The sequence below is a fragment of the Diadema antillarum genome, unplaced genomic scaffold (assembly GCF_040938485.1).
Source record: "Diadema antillarum isolate AM-2024a unplaced genomic scaffold, OU_Dant_1.0 scf00000197, whole genome shotgun sequence".
NCBI classification, from domain to species: Eukaryota; Metazoa; Echinodermata; class Echinoidea; order Diadematoida; family Diadematidae; genus Diadema; species Diadema antillarum.
The window spans coordinates 1,551,043-1,570,022 of NW_027271086.1; the positions used below are offsets into that span (position 1 = coordinate 1,551,043).

At 40.1% G+C, this 18,980-nt stretch overlaps 1 protein-coding gene across 1 annotated transcript in view; it reads right to left on the bottom strand.

Moving 5' to 3' along the window:
* Positions 1-18,980, bottom strand: part of LOC139723713 (rapamycin-insensitive companion of mTOR-like) — a 126,033-nt gene that overhangs the window by 46,283 nt on the left and 60,770 nt on the right. Inside the window, exons 7-9 of the mRNA XM_071634934.1 lie at positions 15,345-15,514; positions 14,314-14,381; positions 13,190-13,254 (exon numbers count right to left, since the gene is read on the bottom strand). Coding sequence (XP_071491035.1) covers positions 13,190-13,254; positions 14,314-14,381; positions 15,345-15,514 — 303 coding nt within the window. The remainder of the gene's footprint in view (positions 1-13,189; positions 13,255-14,313; positions 14,382-15,344; positions 15,515-18,980) is intronic.

Sequence of the window (18,980 nt, forward strand, 5' to 3'; positions counted from 1 at the left end):
TGAAATACTACATGTTTGCTACAAACATCTTCATAATGGATGTCACTTAGTTTGATCTTGTCACAATGCATTGATCCAAGCCCTCTTGTGTGTGTTTTCTGATTTTTCCCGTTTGGGTCATTACAACAGTCACAGTCATTTCCATTATTATAGAAGAAAGTAACAACCAAGGAAGCGAGTCAGATTTCGCGGCAACGGGGAGGGAGACGCTTCAGAGTGTACCATATCACCTCAACGTTCCCGAACAGCCTCCCTCTTTGCCGACTCAGAGTTGAGGTTTCGGGAGTCACCACTGACTAACGCCGGGATGAGCTATAAATACTGTCACTGCCCGGCGTTTCGTGTAAAGCGCAATTTTAAGGTCTGACCGGGGTGCGGATTTCAGGGGCTAGCTACATATATGACGTCACCCCACCAAAATGCAGGCACGTTTCACTGCTGTGCAGAATACCCTGGTCAAGTCGACCACAGCTATCTTCCACAATTCTAGTTGACATGATTCAAACGCTTAGTCATTATTCTTGTCTTTTCTTTTCAGTGGAATGACTGGAAATTTGTTAGGGGTCTGTATAAACAGGTGGTCTTTAAAGATAGGTAACCACTAAAAGCAGGTTTGAGTGTACAGTGTATATCATCTTCAACTTGAAGGTATCTGCAAGCTTTGACACGGCATCAGTACGATCTCATGCACTTCATGGCATTGCTCTATTTTCTACTTCCACAGCTACACCTTTGATAATACAAACACTGTAAATTGCTTGCAATACTGGAATAAGATAATGATGATAATGACGATAAAATCGTTTGTTGAACACAGAAATTACATCTACATTATGTACTTATTCTACTACACTGCTAGAGCTCCTTTATACTTTTTTTTGCTGCACTATACAAAATGATTTAATTACAAATATCACATGTAGTGGATAACAAATCCATAAAAAAGATATCAAATTGCTATATCAAATGTATATCAAATCCATAAAACATTGATCTACTGTACGATTAAAAGTAAAGCAAAATGACAGAAAAAATAAATAAATGACATAGCCTTATTCTAATGACCTATTGACTTTTCTAATCAATGTGTTTTGATTAAATACAGAATGATCTGAGAATGTGGCTTTGGAATACATTGCACATGCTGTTCTAAACACAAAGAAATGGGGAGGGGGGGGGGGATGCTTGATCTACAGTTAGGGTGACAAGATCTGGGGCATTTTCTGATGACTGCAATAATTCATGCATCAGCGATCAACCGATATACCTTCGGAGCATTATTATTATCGCCATGGTAACTGTGGGTAATTGGAATGGGCCCCTGATGTCCCTCATGATGCCATAAGAAGACATACAAAATGTAATACGAAAAGCAGAAATCAAAACAAAAGTAGAGGGAGGGAGATTATATAATATACAGATATTTCGGGCATTGTTGATATCATTAATCTCCCCAGGGATCTTAACTAGATGCTATAACCGAAAGCAGTGCACTCCAAGAGTTGCAGCATAGAGTTGAGATCCCAAGGGGGAATAAGATCAACATTGCTCCCTAATAAAAGCAGTCAATATCTGTTTTATATACCAAATATAATGGGGGAAAAATGTTACATTTATCTGAATATCACATGTGAGCATGTAGTTACCACTCCTGGCTGGCATGCCATTGGCTTGATGACATCGCTCAGTCAAGGTGGAGGAGGGGGAACCCCCTCGCTTGGCTCCTGGCTCACTTCACTAGTTGGCTCAGTTTCACTGGCACTGGCCCAGCAGAGAGCATGGGCTTCACCCCCCCCCCCCCCCATCCTTGCCTTGCTACAAGACTACGGGAAATTACTCTATCAACCAATACACTGTACAAAGTCAAACAAAAGCATCAGCTTACAAAGAGACGAATGATGTTCATATGATATGCTCAATATGTAGAGATGATGGGTATATCTGTGTGTCTGCAACCTTAAGTGGATATAATTTACAGAAATAGGCTTGACTTGAGACCAGAGTTTGTAGAGAATGTCACTTTGGTAGGAGGGGAGGGGGGGGGGGGCATACCAAATGGGCTGCCTTTAATTAAGGAAAGGCTGGTAATATGCCAAGGACAGACCATTAGCAGTCAATTGGACTGTCCAGTGTACTGCAAATCAAGGTCAGCACTGCCTCAAAGATATTGTACGGTGTTGCTTCAATATAAAACTTACAGGCATTATAATGATTTAATCCATGACGCAAGTGGAATAGATTGAATACCTCCCACTAACTGCGGTATAGTTTCATATTCTCGTAAACTATTCTTTCAGACATATGCACTTGAAAACATTTAGCAATGATACATGAAGGTAAGGTTTCAACCAAGGTTTCCCAGACCCACTCTGGACTAGACCACTTGTATTATACTCCAGTTTGTCATCTTGATCTGAAGAGATTTACAGAGACTCCAACTCTCCCGCTTTCGATGGGAGATCTCCCGCCGAAAGCCCATTTTTGCAAAATCTCCTGTTCTCCCGCTTGAGATTTAATTTCTCCCGCCCTGGCTCTGTGTCTCCCGTTGGAAAGGATTTCTTACTTATTGCCATCGTATGTTGAAAAATAAGCCTTAGATAGCACGAGAGAGCATCTAGAACCCTAGACCCCGGCCCTTAGACCCTTAGAATCTCCCATTTGCTAGGGGTTTCAGGTGGGAGAATCTCCAGATCAGAAGGTGCTTGGGGTTGGAGTCTCTGGATTTAGAATCATACGCTCAACTGTCTTTTCCTCATGTGATGACTTTGGGACAAAATAAAATCCAACAGCTGTGATATCAAAACGTCTCTCTCTCTGTTAAACAACCACAGTTTGTTTCAACTTGCTTGATATGATGATAATGAGAAAAGAATCGATAATGTTTGATGGTTGGCATGACAGTAGGCGTTTTCACATCAGCCCAATGTTTCGAAATAGCGTGCTATTTTCTGACTTTCCCGATAGCGAAATAGCGCGCTATTTGATAATATGAACACAAATTAGCGCGCTATCTGTATCGCTCTGATCGAGAAAATTTCTCGAGTCCAACCCGGGAAATTTCTGAAATAGCGGGATAGTAGCGCGCTGTTTGATAATGTGAAAACGACTCCAGAAATTAGCGTGATGCATCCCATCATGCCTAGCGTGTTTGACCCGATCGATCGAGGCAAACTGCACACAAATCATGAGGAATTTTTGAGAGGGCACACACATTACTGATGCTGTTTGCACATACTCAGCTGTCGAATTAGCTCGACAAAAATTCGGGCCGATTCTCTTCGGGCTGATGTGAATAAGAAATGAAATAGCGAGCTAACTCGCAATCGCAAAAAATTTCTCGAGCTTGGATTTTTAATGGGCTGATGTGAAAACGCCTAGTGATGTTACTATCATACCAATCAAATTGTAAAACACAAGCAGCCTATTTTTCATTTACAGTCCTGTTGCACAAGTCTGATCCTACACAGGACAGACAAAAATACACAATGCTGTGCAATGAGAAACTTCTTGAAGCAATCACACTTTGAGAATACTAATACAAAACTCCTCATCACAAGCTACCTGCACAATTTCTTTAAAAAGAAATAAAACACAAATTTCAGCTAATGTCTACATAGTCTGGAATCTCAACCTTTTTTTAGGAGCTCAGAAACAGATGGGGGTAAGGCATGATGAAAAAAAGAGACAAAATTTGTTTCACTTTGCAAATTTTTCATTGAATATTCAGCATATTGCTTAAAGCATTTGGGTCAAATATACCATTTCTTGACTTGACAGCAGTGACAATTTGAAGGCAATGTCAGTGAAATCATGGAGCATAGCACTTTTGAGGTAGTATATTAAATTTTGCGGAATATGATACATACTTTTTGAGACTTTAACTCATGGTGGGCAGTTAGCAAAGAATGGAGCAGCATAAAGAGCTTCAATAGACGGGTCTACTAACTGTAATATTCAAATTCTATGCATCTCTATACCACAGAATTGTTCCTGACAATAGAAACTCTGCCTCACGACTGCTTGACACGGGAAAACCTAATGCATGCAGACTGGATTCCAAGCACTGAAATGCATTTGGTACGTGCACGCTGACGGAATATTAGATACTGGTAAGCTGGATATTGTTGTTGTTGCTGTTGTTGTTATTGTTGTTGCTGCTGCTGCAGAAAAAAGTCTGAATTCACTCTATCTGTATTGACCATGGTCTTGACATATTTTGAGCTCTCTTGACAAAAGAGTCCTCTTTCAGGAAAAGTGAAGTTCGTTGGTATTTCACAAGATTTCTTAGTTTCCAAAGAGCACATTCCTCAACTTGCTACTGACATTATACATTAAAGGTAGTATTATTTCCCTGCCTTCTGAAGGAGGAGGAGTTATGTCCAGTGCTCTTCCACTATGACAGAAAAAAAAAATATTCTCCTTAACTGTATTGTATCAAATATTTTCCCATTACTGTGGCAGACATGCAACAAATTCCTCAAGCCTTCTTACTCAGTGTTAACAGTATGTGGATTTAACCAAAATTAATCATTTTAATTGGACTGTCATATTATCCTCAAATTGTACTAAAATCCTCTATCAATATTTCTCCATTCATTGAAATCAGAGAAACCATATTTGGGGTAAATCTTCCTTCGAGTGTGGGCACTTTGGCATGACCCAGACTTCCACTTCTGAGAAAGATATGAAGTTAGCAATCATTTCATTCACAAAATGAATATTGGGTTTTTTGTTTTTTCATTCAAGTGACCCAATTTTGTATAATCAAGAGTTCACTCTTTCAGGTACTTACATAATAGCATGACAGAAAGGCTTACAATGTACCTTGAGAGACAGAAGTGATATAACATCAACCACGGTCATATTTCACCAAAACGTCTCTGATCCGCTCTTATAATTTCATGTCTTTATATTCGATATCACGATTTCTTGTTTGAGTGGTAATAGTACCCCATAAAAATATTGACAGGATTCACAGTAAAAAAAAAAAAAAACGAAGGAAAAATACAGGCGAAAAAATAACATGTGCATGGATTTACAACTTACATAAACTTGCACAACAGGAAATATATTATATGGCGTGAAATAAAGAAATGAAATGAATATCGTTGACGCAGGAATGAACTTCAATAAAAATCCAGGTTGTGTAACAAGAGTATTGTGCTGCCGTCTCTCTATTACAGCATCACCCAGGAACCATTTGTGGTGCCTGTTGCAGTTTAACAGCTTTTTATTGATATGGCCTTGGTCTATCACCTTACATATTATTTTGCTCTATCCATTTTGTTTTTAACTACTTCTCAGAATCGTAAGTTGAGCAGTTGCATGTGACTGCAGCAAAGCTGGTTTGACACGTGCAGTACTTTACAAACTCCAATAATGTCTGCGAGGCAATGTTTATCACTTTTATTTTTCTACTGTTAATTGATGTTGTTTTGTTTTGTTTTGTTTTAAGGCTGCTGTCTACCTTTGCTATGCTTTCCAGTGGATGTGGTGCTGTGTATAGTAGAAGGATCAGCAGGTGAGATGCACCCATATGATAGGGACTGTGACATCAGAGCTTCTGCCACAACCAGAAGATGCGCCTTTATAAAACATTGGATTGTGTGGCGTGGTGTAGTGTAGTGTGTTTAATACGAATAATTGCATTTGGTTATTTGAAGAATGTTGTCAAATTTTACAACAGACTGCATCACACACTTCAGATTCTCTAATCCCCATTTGGCTACAAGAGCAGACTCATACTTTTTGAAATTGCTCCAGACATTTTCGCCGATGTTGTGGATTCTTCTCAGTTTCATCACCATGACGACGGAACAATGATATTTCTCTCGAAAATGTCATGTTCATGAATCCACTGACCTAACACCATTTTTTTTCCACAGGAAAACTATTTTTTTTTTGAAAACGTCTTCTAAGCCCCCATCCCACTTTCAGATCACATAAAAGTGAATGAAATGCAAAAATCCCTTTCTTACATTCAAAAATCCCTTTCTACGTGTACATTCACGGAGTAATAATGTCCCTTCATTGTGTGGGATACATTGTATCATAAAAAGCCTGGCATTGTACAATGTACATTCACTCATGTAATATTGTATAACGATAATGGCACTGACCTCCTACACTCACATTGTACTATACAATTCTGTAGCTTCTACCTTTACCAAATGCAATCTCCTTTCATCATACGACTACGTGCTCATTAGCACATTTTCTCACCAGTACCAGTGATCTTTTATGATGATGATAGCGGCATATCCAACCACAGATTCCACCTATACAAGCAACAACATCCTTTCTCTCTGCAACATAAACAGTGGCACCCTTTCACATGTGTAATATTGCATGATGGAATTGTCATACAATGGGATCCCTAAACCAACTTTAGCCTTCGAGTGGAATACAACACATCAAGCTAATCAAGGTTATATCGTATACTCCTTTATATTATTCTCTGTTTACATACACATCACACACACACACGCACACACACACACACACACGCACATACACACACAAATAAGCTACTTGTTTGTGGGAAGTTTATAATTTGATTTGTTTTCCTCACTTGCACGCATAAGGCTATTTAAGGTCATATATGACGAAGGTAATTATACTGAGTAACACACACTGGAAATAAAGGATACTGGTCATGTGTCATCAATGGACAAGTGTGAGCTTTATATAGATACTTGGCACATAATAAATTAAATAAGTATGAAATAGGGCAATTGGTAATCTTAGAGGTTTGAAAAAAGTATGGGGTTGGACAGGTATAGCAACTGGTATTTAAACAACACTTTTCAGTGTGGGGGGGGGGGATGATTAATCTAGAGATACACTGTAAACTAGCCTGGCACAAATGGTTTCAAACACTGATGATCAGAATTTGAAAAAAACATATGCCCCAGCACAGTGTCATATGGAAAGTCACACAAATGCCAAGCAATTTGGGCAGTAACCCATACAAATCTTGGAGTAATCTAATACTGCAGATCGTCCTTTCCTCATCTTACTGTCAACACTAAATTTTACCAAACATTCTACAAGGGTGAAAGATTAGAAAAGAAAAGAATAACTTCTATGCATTTCAGTCGTTACTCAGCTAAGATCACAACATTGCAGCTTATTTCACATACTTCTTTAATGTGCGCATGTGTCCATTTTAGAGCAAAAATGTTCAGTGTCTGCAGGCGTATGGAAACTACGTTCTGCCTTTAAAATATCAATTTCGTTAATGCTATGATGTGCAAGATTTGGGGAAGATTTCTGGTTATCTGGATCAGCCTGCATCGAATGGGGATGCATAAAATATGAACACGTCAGTAAATGGGTTAATTCCCATCATCAAAAGACTAGATATTGTATGACCTGGAGCTGGACTATACCGGTCTACAAAGGAAAAATTGATGAACATCACGGACATCTTTCTCGTTGCTGTGCCGACCATCCTTGTGAGTTTTTTGCGGATGAATTAAAAAGGTGTAGAAACAAACAGCAACAGTTCCTGGGTGGCTGATGTCTCCTGACTCACCATCAGATGCCCACACATAAACATTTTTCAATTAGAGTCCCCCCCCCCCCCCCCCCCCGACAAACTATAATACAGTATGCGTACCCCAATTTTTTTATGACCCCTTCCCCTTCACTACCCACAGATGCATATCACTACCCGTTTAATACCACTGTACAACTGCTACATATTAAAACTGTTAAAGTCACACACATACACACACACACACACACACACACACACATACATACACACACATACACGCACAAAAAACTTTTCTGACAGAATTTTAATGTTTTAACTCTCTATCCCTTCCCTACACAATGTACAATGTAGCTATGACTTGTCTCACTAATACATCACGTCCTGGAGGAATATTGTTCTCAAAACTATCATTTTGTCATCAAATAGGCACATTTGCACTTCACACACTGCTTACTGCATATCAGTTTGAAGAGGATTAGATGGAACTTACAGCTAAATTTATAAATCTGAACAAAATCAGAAAGAAGTTTTTCAAAATTTGCTCATTTAGGAGAAGCACAAGGAAGCTGAATCTTCAGGATGTTGTCATCCCCTTCCCATCCCCTTTCTCTCTCTCTCTTTCTGCCCCCCATCTCCCTCCCCCCCCCCCCATCCCTCCACACACACACACACATTATCCTATGCACAGTTTTGCCCAAATTAATCACTTCCACCCCCCAGGTCAGGAAGCCCTGGCTTGCCCGTGGCTCCGGCTATGGCTCCGGGCAGCGCGATGGCGAAGCGGTCCACTGCCACTGAGTCACGCCACCCAAACAAACAAACAAATTAAAGGGACACACCTGAGACCAAGAGACACAGACACAGACACACACACAGACACAGACACACACAAGGGGGGGGGGGGAGAAGAAGCCCCATTTCCTGATACAATCAAATCTTTAAAGTGGACACGCACGCGACGGCTCTGCACGACTTCACAGCACCAAGGCCAGTCACAGGACTTCCCTGCCACTGCACAGGGAGTGACTAGTGTGATACCAAAAATTGGCCTACTAAACGTAACTCTAAGTTATTCTTTCCCTTCCGATGAACTGCATCACACATCATCTACAATAGAAAAACAAGAATGCACTGTTCCACTATTCCATGGTGACTAGTTTGACGACACAAATAAAAAGGATGATTTATATGTACAAAGTAAAACCATGATTTTACTTTCTCCTTGCTTTTACCATCGTGTAGCACTTTTTTTTAAAACCCTTTTAAAGAATTAAAAGTTTCATACCAAATTAAAAGGAATATCAAAGGTAAATAAAAATGAGGACTCTTATATTGTTCCATATATCCATGAATGGATGTATTACGTACATTCCTACATCCAACCTTTCATGTTTCATGTTGATATGTGGTAATACCAACAGGACTTATTAGTATTTCAGCTTTTGATATTTTTTTGTGGCAAATATTGGGAGTTTGAGAGTTCATTCAATCATTCATGTTTGTTCACTCATTCATTCATTCAGTCATTCATTTATTCATTCAGCCCACCACTTTTCACCATGTCACAGCCTGTGACTGGTGAAGATCCCCGTCACATGATCTTGCTACGCACGAAACTCTAAAATGCGTCGCATTCCTTCTATCTTACCACCACATGGCCATCGGTCAAGAGCGGCCATGGTAACAGACCAACTACACGAGTCACTTCGCCGTGTCTCCCCCTCCCCCCGCCCCCGCCCCCTTCCTTCTCCACTGCCCTGCGTTCTGCTATCTCGAAATGGCATGCGCACACAGCCTTACGTCATCAAATCATGAGACCAGAAGTGCGACAGACTCTACATCATCAATCCGCCGTCCTCCCCCCGACCCCTATCACCATTTGGCCAGTCCCAAAGGATCCACTTCAAGTAAGTGATATTACAAACTCGAACATCAGCCCTCGACACAAATCTAGTGTCGCCAGAGAATCATAAAAGTGCACCAAAAGTCAAGTACAAAGTCCATAAAGCTTATAATACTCTGGTTTTCACCCAAGTACAACAAAAAAATAAATAAAAACTCAAACAAACCATTAAAAAATTGCATGTTTAAGAAAGACCTGAAATACAAGTGTGCACATGCTCACATGAATGACAAAAGTACCTATGGCAATAAAGCCCTCATTTTTTTTTATTTTTTTTTTTTTGGGGGGGGGGAGGTAGGAGAAGCTGTACCATCAAAGCAAAGAGTATCTAGCACCTTATGAGTTTTATGTGAAAGTAATACATTCCAAATCAACTGACTGTCATTCGTTTTTTTTTTTTTCTCCCAAGAGAGGGATAATGCTGCTTTTATATCCTTGCTACAGAGTTGAAGGTATTGAAACAAAGCAGCTCCGATAAAAGGAGTGTGCATGACATACTTCACTCAACTTAATTATTGACTGTTGGACAACGGCCAAGCCACTATTCCACCTTTAATGACCGTGATTCAATGATCGTGACGCTCGCCGTGAGCGGCCCTCAGACAAAATAAGGTGGATGACAGAGCGCTGGCTCGCGGCTTTATCTTTGTCTATGACGCCGAGTCATGCGGCCGGCCGGAGACAAAACGATGCGTATCTGTGACCTTTTGACAGCATTTTGTCTTACACTCCAATCTTGGCATGACTTTTGAAGCTTGGGCAGAAATATATACAAAAACATTCAGTAGTACGTTACATTCATACAGTGTAGTGCTACGATACAGGGTGTGTAATTCCGTTTTGAATACATTTTGATATCTATGCAAAGCAGCACACCTTTTAACATTTCATTTTTATCATGGTACTCGTATGCGTACGAGAGCGGACACAACCATTGATACAACCTAAATTTGATATACACTATAGTACAGGGAAGGAAGAGAATTGAAGAGAGAAAAGGAGAGAAAGACAGAGAGAGAGAGAAGGAATCATATAAAGGTGGGTAATCATTTCTTCTCCCTGTATGTCCTGGTAGCTATAGAATGTTGGGAGATTGTAGCATTGAGCTTAGAAGTCGATGTCATAAGGGAGAGAGAGAGAAGAAAATCGATCATCTGGCCAGAATGTATTGGACATACAACGTATAATCAGCCTTCAAATGAGTACCATCTAAAGATATCCTACACTGCGGTGCGCTCATGTCAGCTCCACACCACAAAACATGAGTGACCAAGCTTGAATCACAGGTATGACAACAACATTACAGAAGAAAGGAAACTGGGGGGGGGGGGGGGGTGGAGAGAAGGGAGAGAGAGAGTAAAATATCTCCAGGCAATGAAAATGAATGTGACTGAAAAGTACATGCAAAATTCTCCCCTTTCTGTCAGGAAAACAACACGACGAAAGATTATTTGGAGATGCTGTTCTCGAAAAGCTATTCGGACACCAAGCATCTTCTGCGCATGATATACCTCGGGGAAAATTCAGATACAGCTTCATGCACGAGAGCGGCGATGACTGCTTCTCTTAATAGATAATAAGATCTCAAGGAGGCCTTGTCCCTGGGGACCTTGGAAGCCGCAGGGGTAAGCACTCTTCGAACGCAAGGGGTAAGCACCCTTCGAATGCAGGGTGTCAGCAAAGGGGATCTGAGAAGTGACTACCGTGGTCTAGAAAGGTTTTTTTTTTCTGTTGCTCCTGTCTTCTTCCTCTTTTCTTGTCTCTTTAACTGCATTTGCACACAGGAATTATCAAGTTTTGTATTGCAAGGCAAAAAAACCAAAAAAACTTTGTCACCGTTCACACCCAGCAAAAAACAACAACAACAACAACAAATCGTTTGGCAGAATATGCACACCTAAACAATAAAAAACAGGAGTATCACCCTGAGAACCTGAGGGTGCAGACCAAGTGTGGCAACTTGCATTATGGGATAAAAAAAAAAAAAAAAAATGATGGTTTCTTTGCATACCCTTTACACATGCAATGCAAGCAAATTACCGTGAGAGTTTCTGAAAAGAAAAAAAAATCATGTTGGACCCATTTAACAGATGAGTTAACCTTTGTTTTGTGTGTGTCCAAGCATAAGAAGTAAATGGTTTTCGCACTGCGTTGCAAAAAATCACTTTTCAAAAATCACTAAATTCTGGGTATGTGTGAACGTGACTTATATATAAGCCTGATGTACTCTTGCTCTTGGGAGCTGAACTGATCTAGTCATTAGTCATGATTCTTCATGCGTGAGCTCAAGGATTCCGATTCATGCGAAAAGGGCTTAATCGGTATAAAAGGAACTGCAGCCTATTACAGACTTCTCGGGATAAGATAAACAAATAAAAATAAAAGTACCATGAAACATAATGCAAATCTGCGCTCTTCTCTTCTGCTCATGCAAAATAATCTGAAAGACTGCCATCTGACTCCCATCCACCCCCCTCCCCCAGAAAAAAAGACATGACAGAAGTAGTGGTATCTGTTTAGTTATGCCCCTCCCGGTTCTAAACCGACATTACAGGGTGCCATGCCATTCAGACTTTGACCAGATTTATAATCTCCTGTCAGTCCTATGAGCTGACAGGTACAACATTCCAACACGTCTTCTTCTCTCTTTTCAAAATTACAATGTTGGAACACTTTGCACATACACGTGCACATGGTATATTTTCTGATTTGGATGAATCCTTTAAATTCTGTGCTCATATACTGTGTATCTGCTACACTTAATATTTCATGGAGCTTTCCTTTTGGGCCAATCTAGGTCTAAATAAATCCAAAGTAGTCTCCTCTTGAAATAAGATTTTCACTTCTGAGCCTGCGGTGCCGCTTGATGCATTGGGATTGAAAAACGGATTGCAAAGACGGATTGTAAAGACACTAATATTAAAGTTTAGAGTCATTGTTTATTTGTTTTGTTTTGTACTTTCTCTTTTGTTTTGTTTAGCAAATATTGCTCTTTTTTTTATTGTGTTGAAGCACTTTGAGTTTGTATAGAAAAGGCGCTATAAAAATATTGGTTATTAATATGACTCTTAAAACCTTGTCTGACAACAACAAAGAAATAATCGTGCAATGACAATAATTCCTGATTTTTTTGCAATCAAGCAAGCAACTACTACCCTTGTGAATGAATATCATCAGATAGCTATATAATTCTCTCTCCCTCTCTCTTTCTCTATATCTCCGTCTGTCTGCCTGGCACTTGTCCACTCATCTACAAGAGGCTACAAACAACACTGTACTTGACTTGCAGTGGACACGTGAGAAGACCACCATTAATACTGGGGTTTTAGATCATACAGACAGGGAGGGGGGAGGGGGTAGAGAGGAGAAGGGGTAGGGGAGTGGAAGGGGTGGATAAGTGAGGGGAAAGGGGAAGGGTCTTGCTAGCTGATAGCAGTAGCATCAGTGCACAATACTCATCTTGCTGTCAAAAACAGACATGATGTCATCCGGTCCTTAACATCGGAAGGGATTTGCTGTCTAAGTAGGCGTCCTACATACGTCCAGACTTCAACAATGTCAGTTGTTAAGAGGATTTGGCCCATACAGTATTTTCAGTCACAATGTACTGTACGTGTCTCCGGTGCACACAAACACATTTTTTTTTTCCTTCAGCAATGACAGAACCAAATCCTGCAAAGGTCATTACACATGAAAGCTACAAAGCGTTCACATTCATTCACCCTACTTGACATAAAGTACCTCCCACCAACGGACTGAATCGTTCGCCCCAGTTGAGTACTCACCTGGCCATGATCTCAGTAGAGTAATGATGGCCATGCGGCTTGCCTGGTATAGCGCCTCCTTCTCACTGCACATTGAGTGGAAATGGTTAAAAAATGTGAACAATGACAAGAGTAAGTATGGTGTGCTAAATTATGGTAATAATTACATACGAAGAAAACAGTGCTGATTGATGTCATGCAATGTCAGTAAAGGAACAAGGCAAAGAAATAAATTATAAGATCTGAAATAGAAAATTCATTTTCAGATATCATATTTGCAAAAATTCATACATGTATGAAGACAATTAGAGTTTCCAGCAGCTTAAACAGTTGTGAAGAGTTAATACAAAGCGCATAGAATAGTATTACAAGCTACGGTGTAAGTACAGCTAATACATTTACACAACAGTGGGGGTGGGGGGGGGGGGGGGTAGAAGAAGGCATATGATCCATGAATGGCAAGATGCAAAGCAGAGCGACATATTCTTCCTTCGGTACGATAGATTTTATGGCTATGCTAAACCAAATTCTGAATATGATATGTGTACTGTCAATCTAACAAGTGGATTAGGGAACTCCTCCATTTAAAAACCTTTTTTTGTTGGGGGTTGGTGGTTACACTCTTATGGCTTCCTACAAGTTTCCACATTAACTTAAAGGTGCTACAACTAAACAAGGGCAATATTAAGAGGGAATGTGTGATCTCAAATGGACAGAGAGATTCTCACACTCTCAATGTCAGGTGTTCAAGCAAAATTAGTCAGATGAGGTATAACTAATCATGACTGCATTGTATAAACTTCATAAAATAATCTCAAATTGGTTAGATCACAGAGCATGGGTACACAGCTACCCACTATTGATGCATGAGTGTCCTGGCTACACCCCAAATAATGTCCAGGTTTGGGGTGTCCCAGAGCACAAATAGAGTATCTTGACAAGCCACATCCCAGCTTTGCTGCGGGGAGAACAGTAGCATGATGGAAAAGAAAGGAAAGAGAGACAGAAATACAGATAGATAGACAGACAGACAGACAGACAGACAGACAGACAGACAGACAGACAGACAGACAGACAGACAGACAGAAACAGAGAAGGAGGAGGGGCAAAGGGGGGGGGGGGGGGGGGGGGGGAGGGTACCTTACCTGGCTTGAGATTCTGGGGATTCCCCGGTGTGTCTGTAGTTGAAGTCTGTGTAGGGAGCTATTACTTGCTGTATGGAGTAAAAAAAAAGAGAAAGAGATGTGGAGTCATGAACCAAACTCAATACTGGTTATGGTCCTCATGAGTATCAAAAACTATTCTACAGACTAGACTGTAATGTGAAATTAAAGATTAATGCTCACACCTGTAGACAGAGGCAAAGTATTGCGCATTTGTTGCTGACATCAAGAAATATGAACAGCTTTACTTATCACATTTTCAACCACAAACATTCTTCTCTTTAACTCCTACATGTAGCAACCACAGCAGACCACTATATGTAAAGCTGGAGTGTTTGGGAACATCAACAAAGAATGCTTGGTAACAATCCTACAAAAAACATTGTTATGTTATGCAGGATCGACCAGTAGCATCCACCGTGGGTGGGGATACAATGTACAGTAGGATTGCTCATGATTACACTGTATTTCACATTACTATTTAATCATGTTTTATGAATGACAGCAATATTTGCACACATTTGATCACAGAAAAAATTCATTCAAACATATTAGAAAAAACTATGAACAACATATTAAAGTTGTATCAATTGATTTACTCAATGTAACCAATTCAGCAATTAATTCATACAGGGAAGAGGGTTACAGTACAGGAGATGTACGAATGCATTACTTACTGGAAAGGAATGATTTATGAACACCCTCCAAGTTGCATTATATGTGGTGGTGATTGACAGGACTAATTTCTGACCTCTAACTGCGTACAACTTTCATACACTTTGCAAGATTTCATGGAAACTGTTACTACCCTGTTTCTTGAACTTCATTGTTCGAATTTTGCATCGTCAAATGTCAACTTAAACACAGCATGCAGCTTCCCTTTAGCACTGTCTATTTCACAGTCAATTGCCGCCATCGAATTAGATAGTCGGAATTCCGAGAAGAGGCGTATTCTTCTCCGTAGGCCCAACAGACGATGACGGGGAAATGGAACAGTGTTCCCCATCACTCACCTCGAGGTCGACCTTGAAGCGGATGAAGCGGCGGCTGGCGGGGTGGTTGAGGAGATGGAGCAGCGTGAGCATGACGGCCTCGTTGATCCGCAGCAGCTGCATGTCCAGGATGTTCCGCACGAGGGCGCCCAAGCCTCGGGCAGCAGCGAAGGCAGCGGGGTTCAGCACGGCTATGGGTGGAAGAGACGACAGTCGCAAGGAGAAGGGAGAAATAGAATACATGAGAGGGTTAACTATCACTGTTTCACGGACAGTAGACAGTGTGTATAATGCTACATGGTTTTTGGTGCCAATCAGCACTGAAAGCACACAAAGGGTCATTATATTAGTTCTCACTTTCAGCGACCCGAGTAAAAACACAAAATCCCCATAGATCTTTTCCGCAGCAAATTACAATGCATGTTACCGTTTGGTATTTTCCTGGCCAGATCTGCGGCCAGATCTGCATCCAATTTACTCTGCAGAATGCAAGTCAAGAAAACTTTGTGGACTATTCTAACTCTTTGTTTCATTTTCAATACCTATAACTCATACGTACTGGGGTGGTATTCTGAAACTGTTTTATCTCTGTTTTAAAGTCTGTTGTGACAAATTGATATTCCGAACACTGTTTTAACTCTGTTGTAACTTCTGTTCTAGCTGTGTTTTATCTTGCGCTCTCTTTGCCTGCACATACCATTGTCAGTTTGTGCACACACCACAGAAGAGCTCTTGTGAAAATGCGCATAGTTAAAGCAAGGTGCATTTTAAAAAAGAGAGCAATCTTATTGGTTAAAATGTCTTTGTTGCTACTTCTAACAACATTTCCTATTGGATATGATTAATGCCGTGGGTGTGGTTTTCACAACTTAGAACACTGTTAAAACAGTTCTCAGAATACCAATTTACATCTGCTTCAGCGGTGTTGTAACTAGCAGACTTACAACAGAAGTTACAACAGAGTTAAAACAGTGTTCAGAATACCACCCTTGTACTTCATTCACAATATACATGGCACACATGAACAGGATATTGTCCTACATTATGAACTACAACTCTCTGTCAAAGCTATTGGAAATGTACAGTTTGTATACATAGACATGTAAATATCCTGCACATAATAAGAGTCTCCTTCTCAATGAGCAATAATGACAAATTGAAAGCAAGTATGATCAAACACTGACAGAGTTTGATCTTTTTCCATTGTTTCCCTACTTGAATAAATGGCCACAATACAGTACCTATCAACATCTTTAGCCATAAAAAAAGAACAGTATATCATATTTTCTTTCATCTTACATTGTATTTTTCCCTCTCTGCTCTATGTTTGTTTGTTTTTCTTCCTTCCAAAGAAATAGTTTGATGAAAGTGAGATTTATAAACATCATTATGAGCACATCAGTGAGTTTATCAAGTTCTAGTCAAGCAGGCAATAGGTGACTATAGGCGCGGTCAGACTGACAAAAGATCGAGAAGTTAAAGATCGCGAAGTCTTCCCGATCTTTTGTCGTGCGGTCACACTGGTAGCCAAACTTCTTGATCTTTGGATCGAGAAGTTTGGGTCATCGGTGCGCACGCGCAATAAAGAAGAAAGAGCCCTCCGTCTGATGGCTAAGTTATTGTGACGTAACAATGCATATCTGTACATGACAATGGCCTCGCGCTTCGGAGACACTACCCGCAAGCAGGTGGTGGACTGGCCACGTGACAAAGATCGCGAAGTTTCAGTTTTTCGCGGTCACACTGGCAATAGATTGAGAAGTTTGGAGGGGGAGGGGAAAAAATCCCTAGTTGATGTGGGAAGTTTCGCGAGAAGTTTTGGGGGAAGTTTCGTGGGAAGTTTGCGGTCACACTGGCAAAACTTCGAGATCTTAAAGATCGCGATTTTAAACTTCTCGATCTTTTGCCAGTCTGACCGCGCCTTATAGGGGAGATCTCACAATTTCTCACTGACCTGATTTACATGTGACCACAAACCTATTAAAACTGTGCTCAGTGTCATGGTTGTACATGTTTATCCATGACAATGCAAGAGAGTGCATGTGTAAACACTTGCATACCATAACACACTGTAACATGCGGCGAGGCCCAACATCTTCTCTGAATCATCCTAATGTACAAAGTCACGCTCTCTAGCTACACGTAGATGCAGCAAACTCCGTGCCTCGCTTCACCCCCGTATCTTGCCCTCAAATTTGGTCCTGCATCATACCTATCAGGACCATGCACGCATCAGAGCCCCCTGGACCGCCGAAAGGCATGCGCCGGTTAATGGCAGGAAAGACACCTAATTAAAGCTAATTACACAATCTGCTCCCCCTTGTTCGGAGCAATCTGCGACGGGGACCGATTTGGCATGTGGTTGATTAATTACGAAATATTTGATGGCTGCAAGCATGGGTTGACCAGAACTCAGTTGAATTTTATCTTAAAGGAACACCTTAGTTTAGAAAATGGATTCAGTAATGCTCTGCAGACAATCTTATTCTACTCACATCATCAATGTACCCTAGTAATAATGATAATAATTCAATATTATCTGTTGAATGAAGAAATTATTTGATATCCAGATGATCTTTATCCTATGCGCTGCAAGAGCTCCTCAATGCCACTTTGCTACACTGTCCAAAATAATTCACATAAAAAGATATCAGATTAAAAAAAAATAACATAAATAAATCTAACTGTACTAATTTGGTCAACAGAATGAATAAATAAACAACAAGAAAATAACCTTTAGTAAAAAAAAATGATATCAATCTGCCTTTTAATACAAAACACAAAGGAAAAGAACTTTCATGACAGCAAATCTGATGGTGAAAACATAAGATAGAGAACAAATATAATCAGAATGTCATCTACATGTAATCTTCATTATCTGGAAAATGATAAGAGCTTGATGTCTCAGTAAAGAAAAGATTAAATGGAGATTGACACAGAGAGACAGACAGACATGACAAGAAGACACAGTACAACTTACTAGCCTCTCTCCCAATGATAATTTGTCTTTTAAAGGCATAATTTTACCATTTGCAAATGAAACAAAAACCCAGCATTAGTGCTTCAAAATAGTTCTAAAATGTGAGTTAGAATTAGAAACCACCGAAGTAAATATGTGATTCAGTACAATCAATGTTAATTATTGTTAAATATACAAAATATGAACAATAGATATAATCAAATGTTTCCAGACTAAACCATCAACAGTTATGGTTTATTGAGAAAAAGAGTGATATCTTCTTATATTTTAGGATTTATTGCAAAATTTTTATATGGTAGGAGGATGTTTTGTGATACGACTGACCTACAACATAGGCATCCAATGTGATATCTTGAACATTTTATAAATCACTGCTCCTAAAGGTAAACAGGACCTTTAACAGGATTACAATTACTGTATTTCCATACCTCTATTGGATCTCTTTCCCTCAAAGATTTACTTTGCATGAATGACTGAAATTTGCTACAGCCACACCCAGTATTTACCCATTCAAAAGCACTGAGAGTAGAGAATGTGTTCCCCAATGGACCGACAAATGTTATCATACTCCCATCATCACTGTTGTCATGGCAACTTGGCATGAAGCGAATGTACCGGCAGTACTGCAGCTCCTCAAAAAAGGAACATTTCAACAGCTTGACGTTATTCTTAGAATA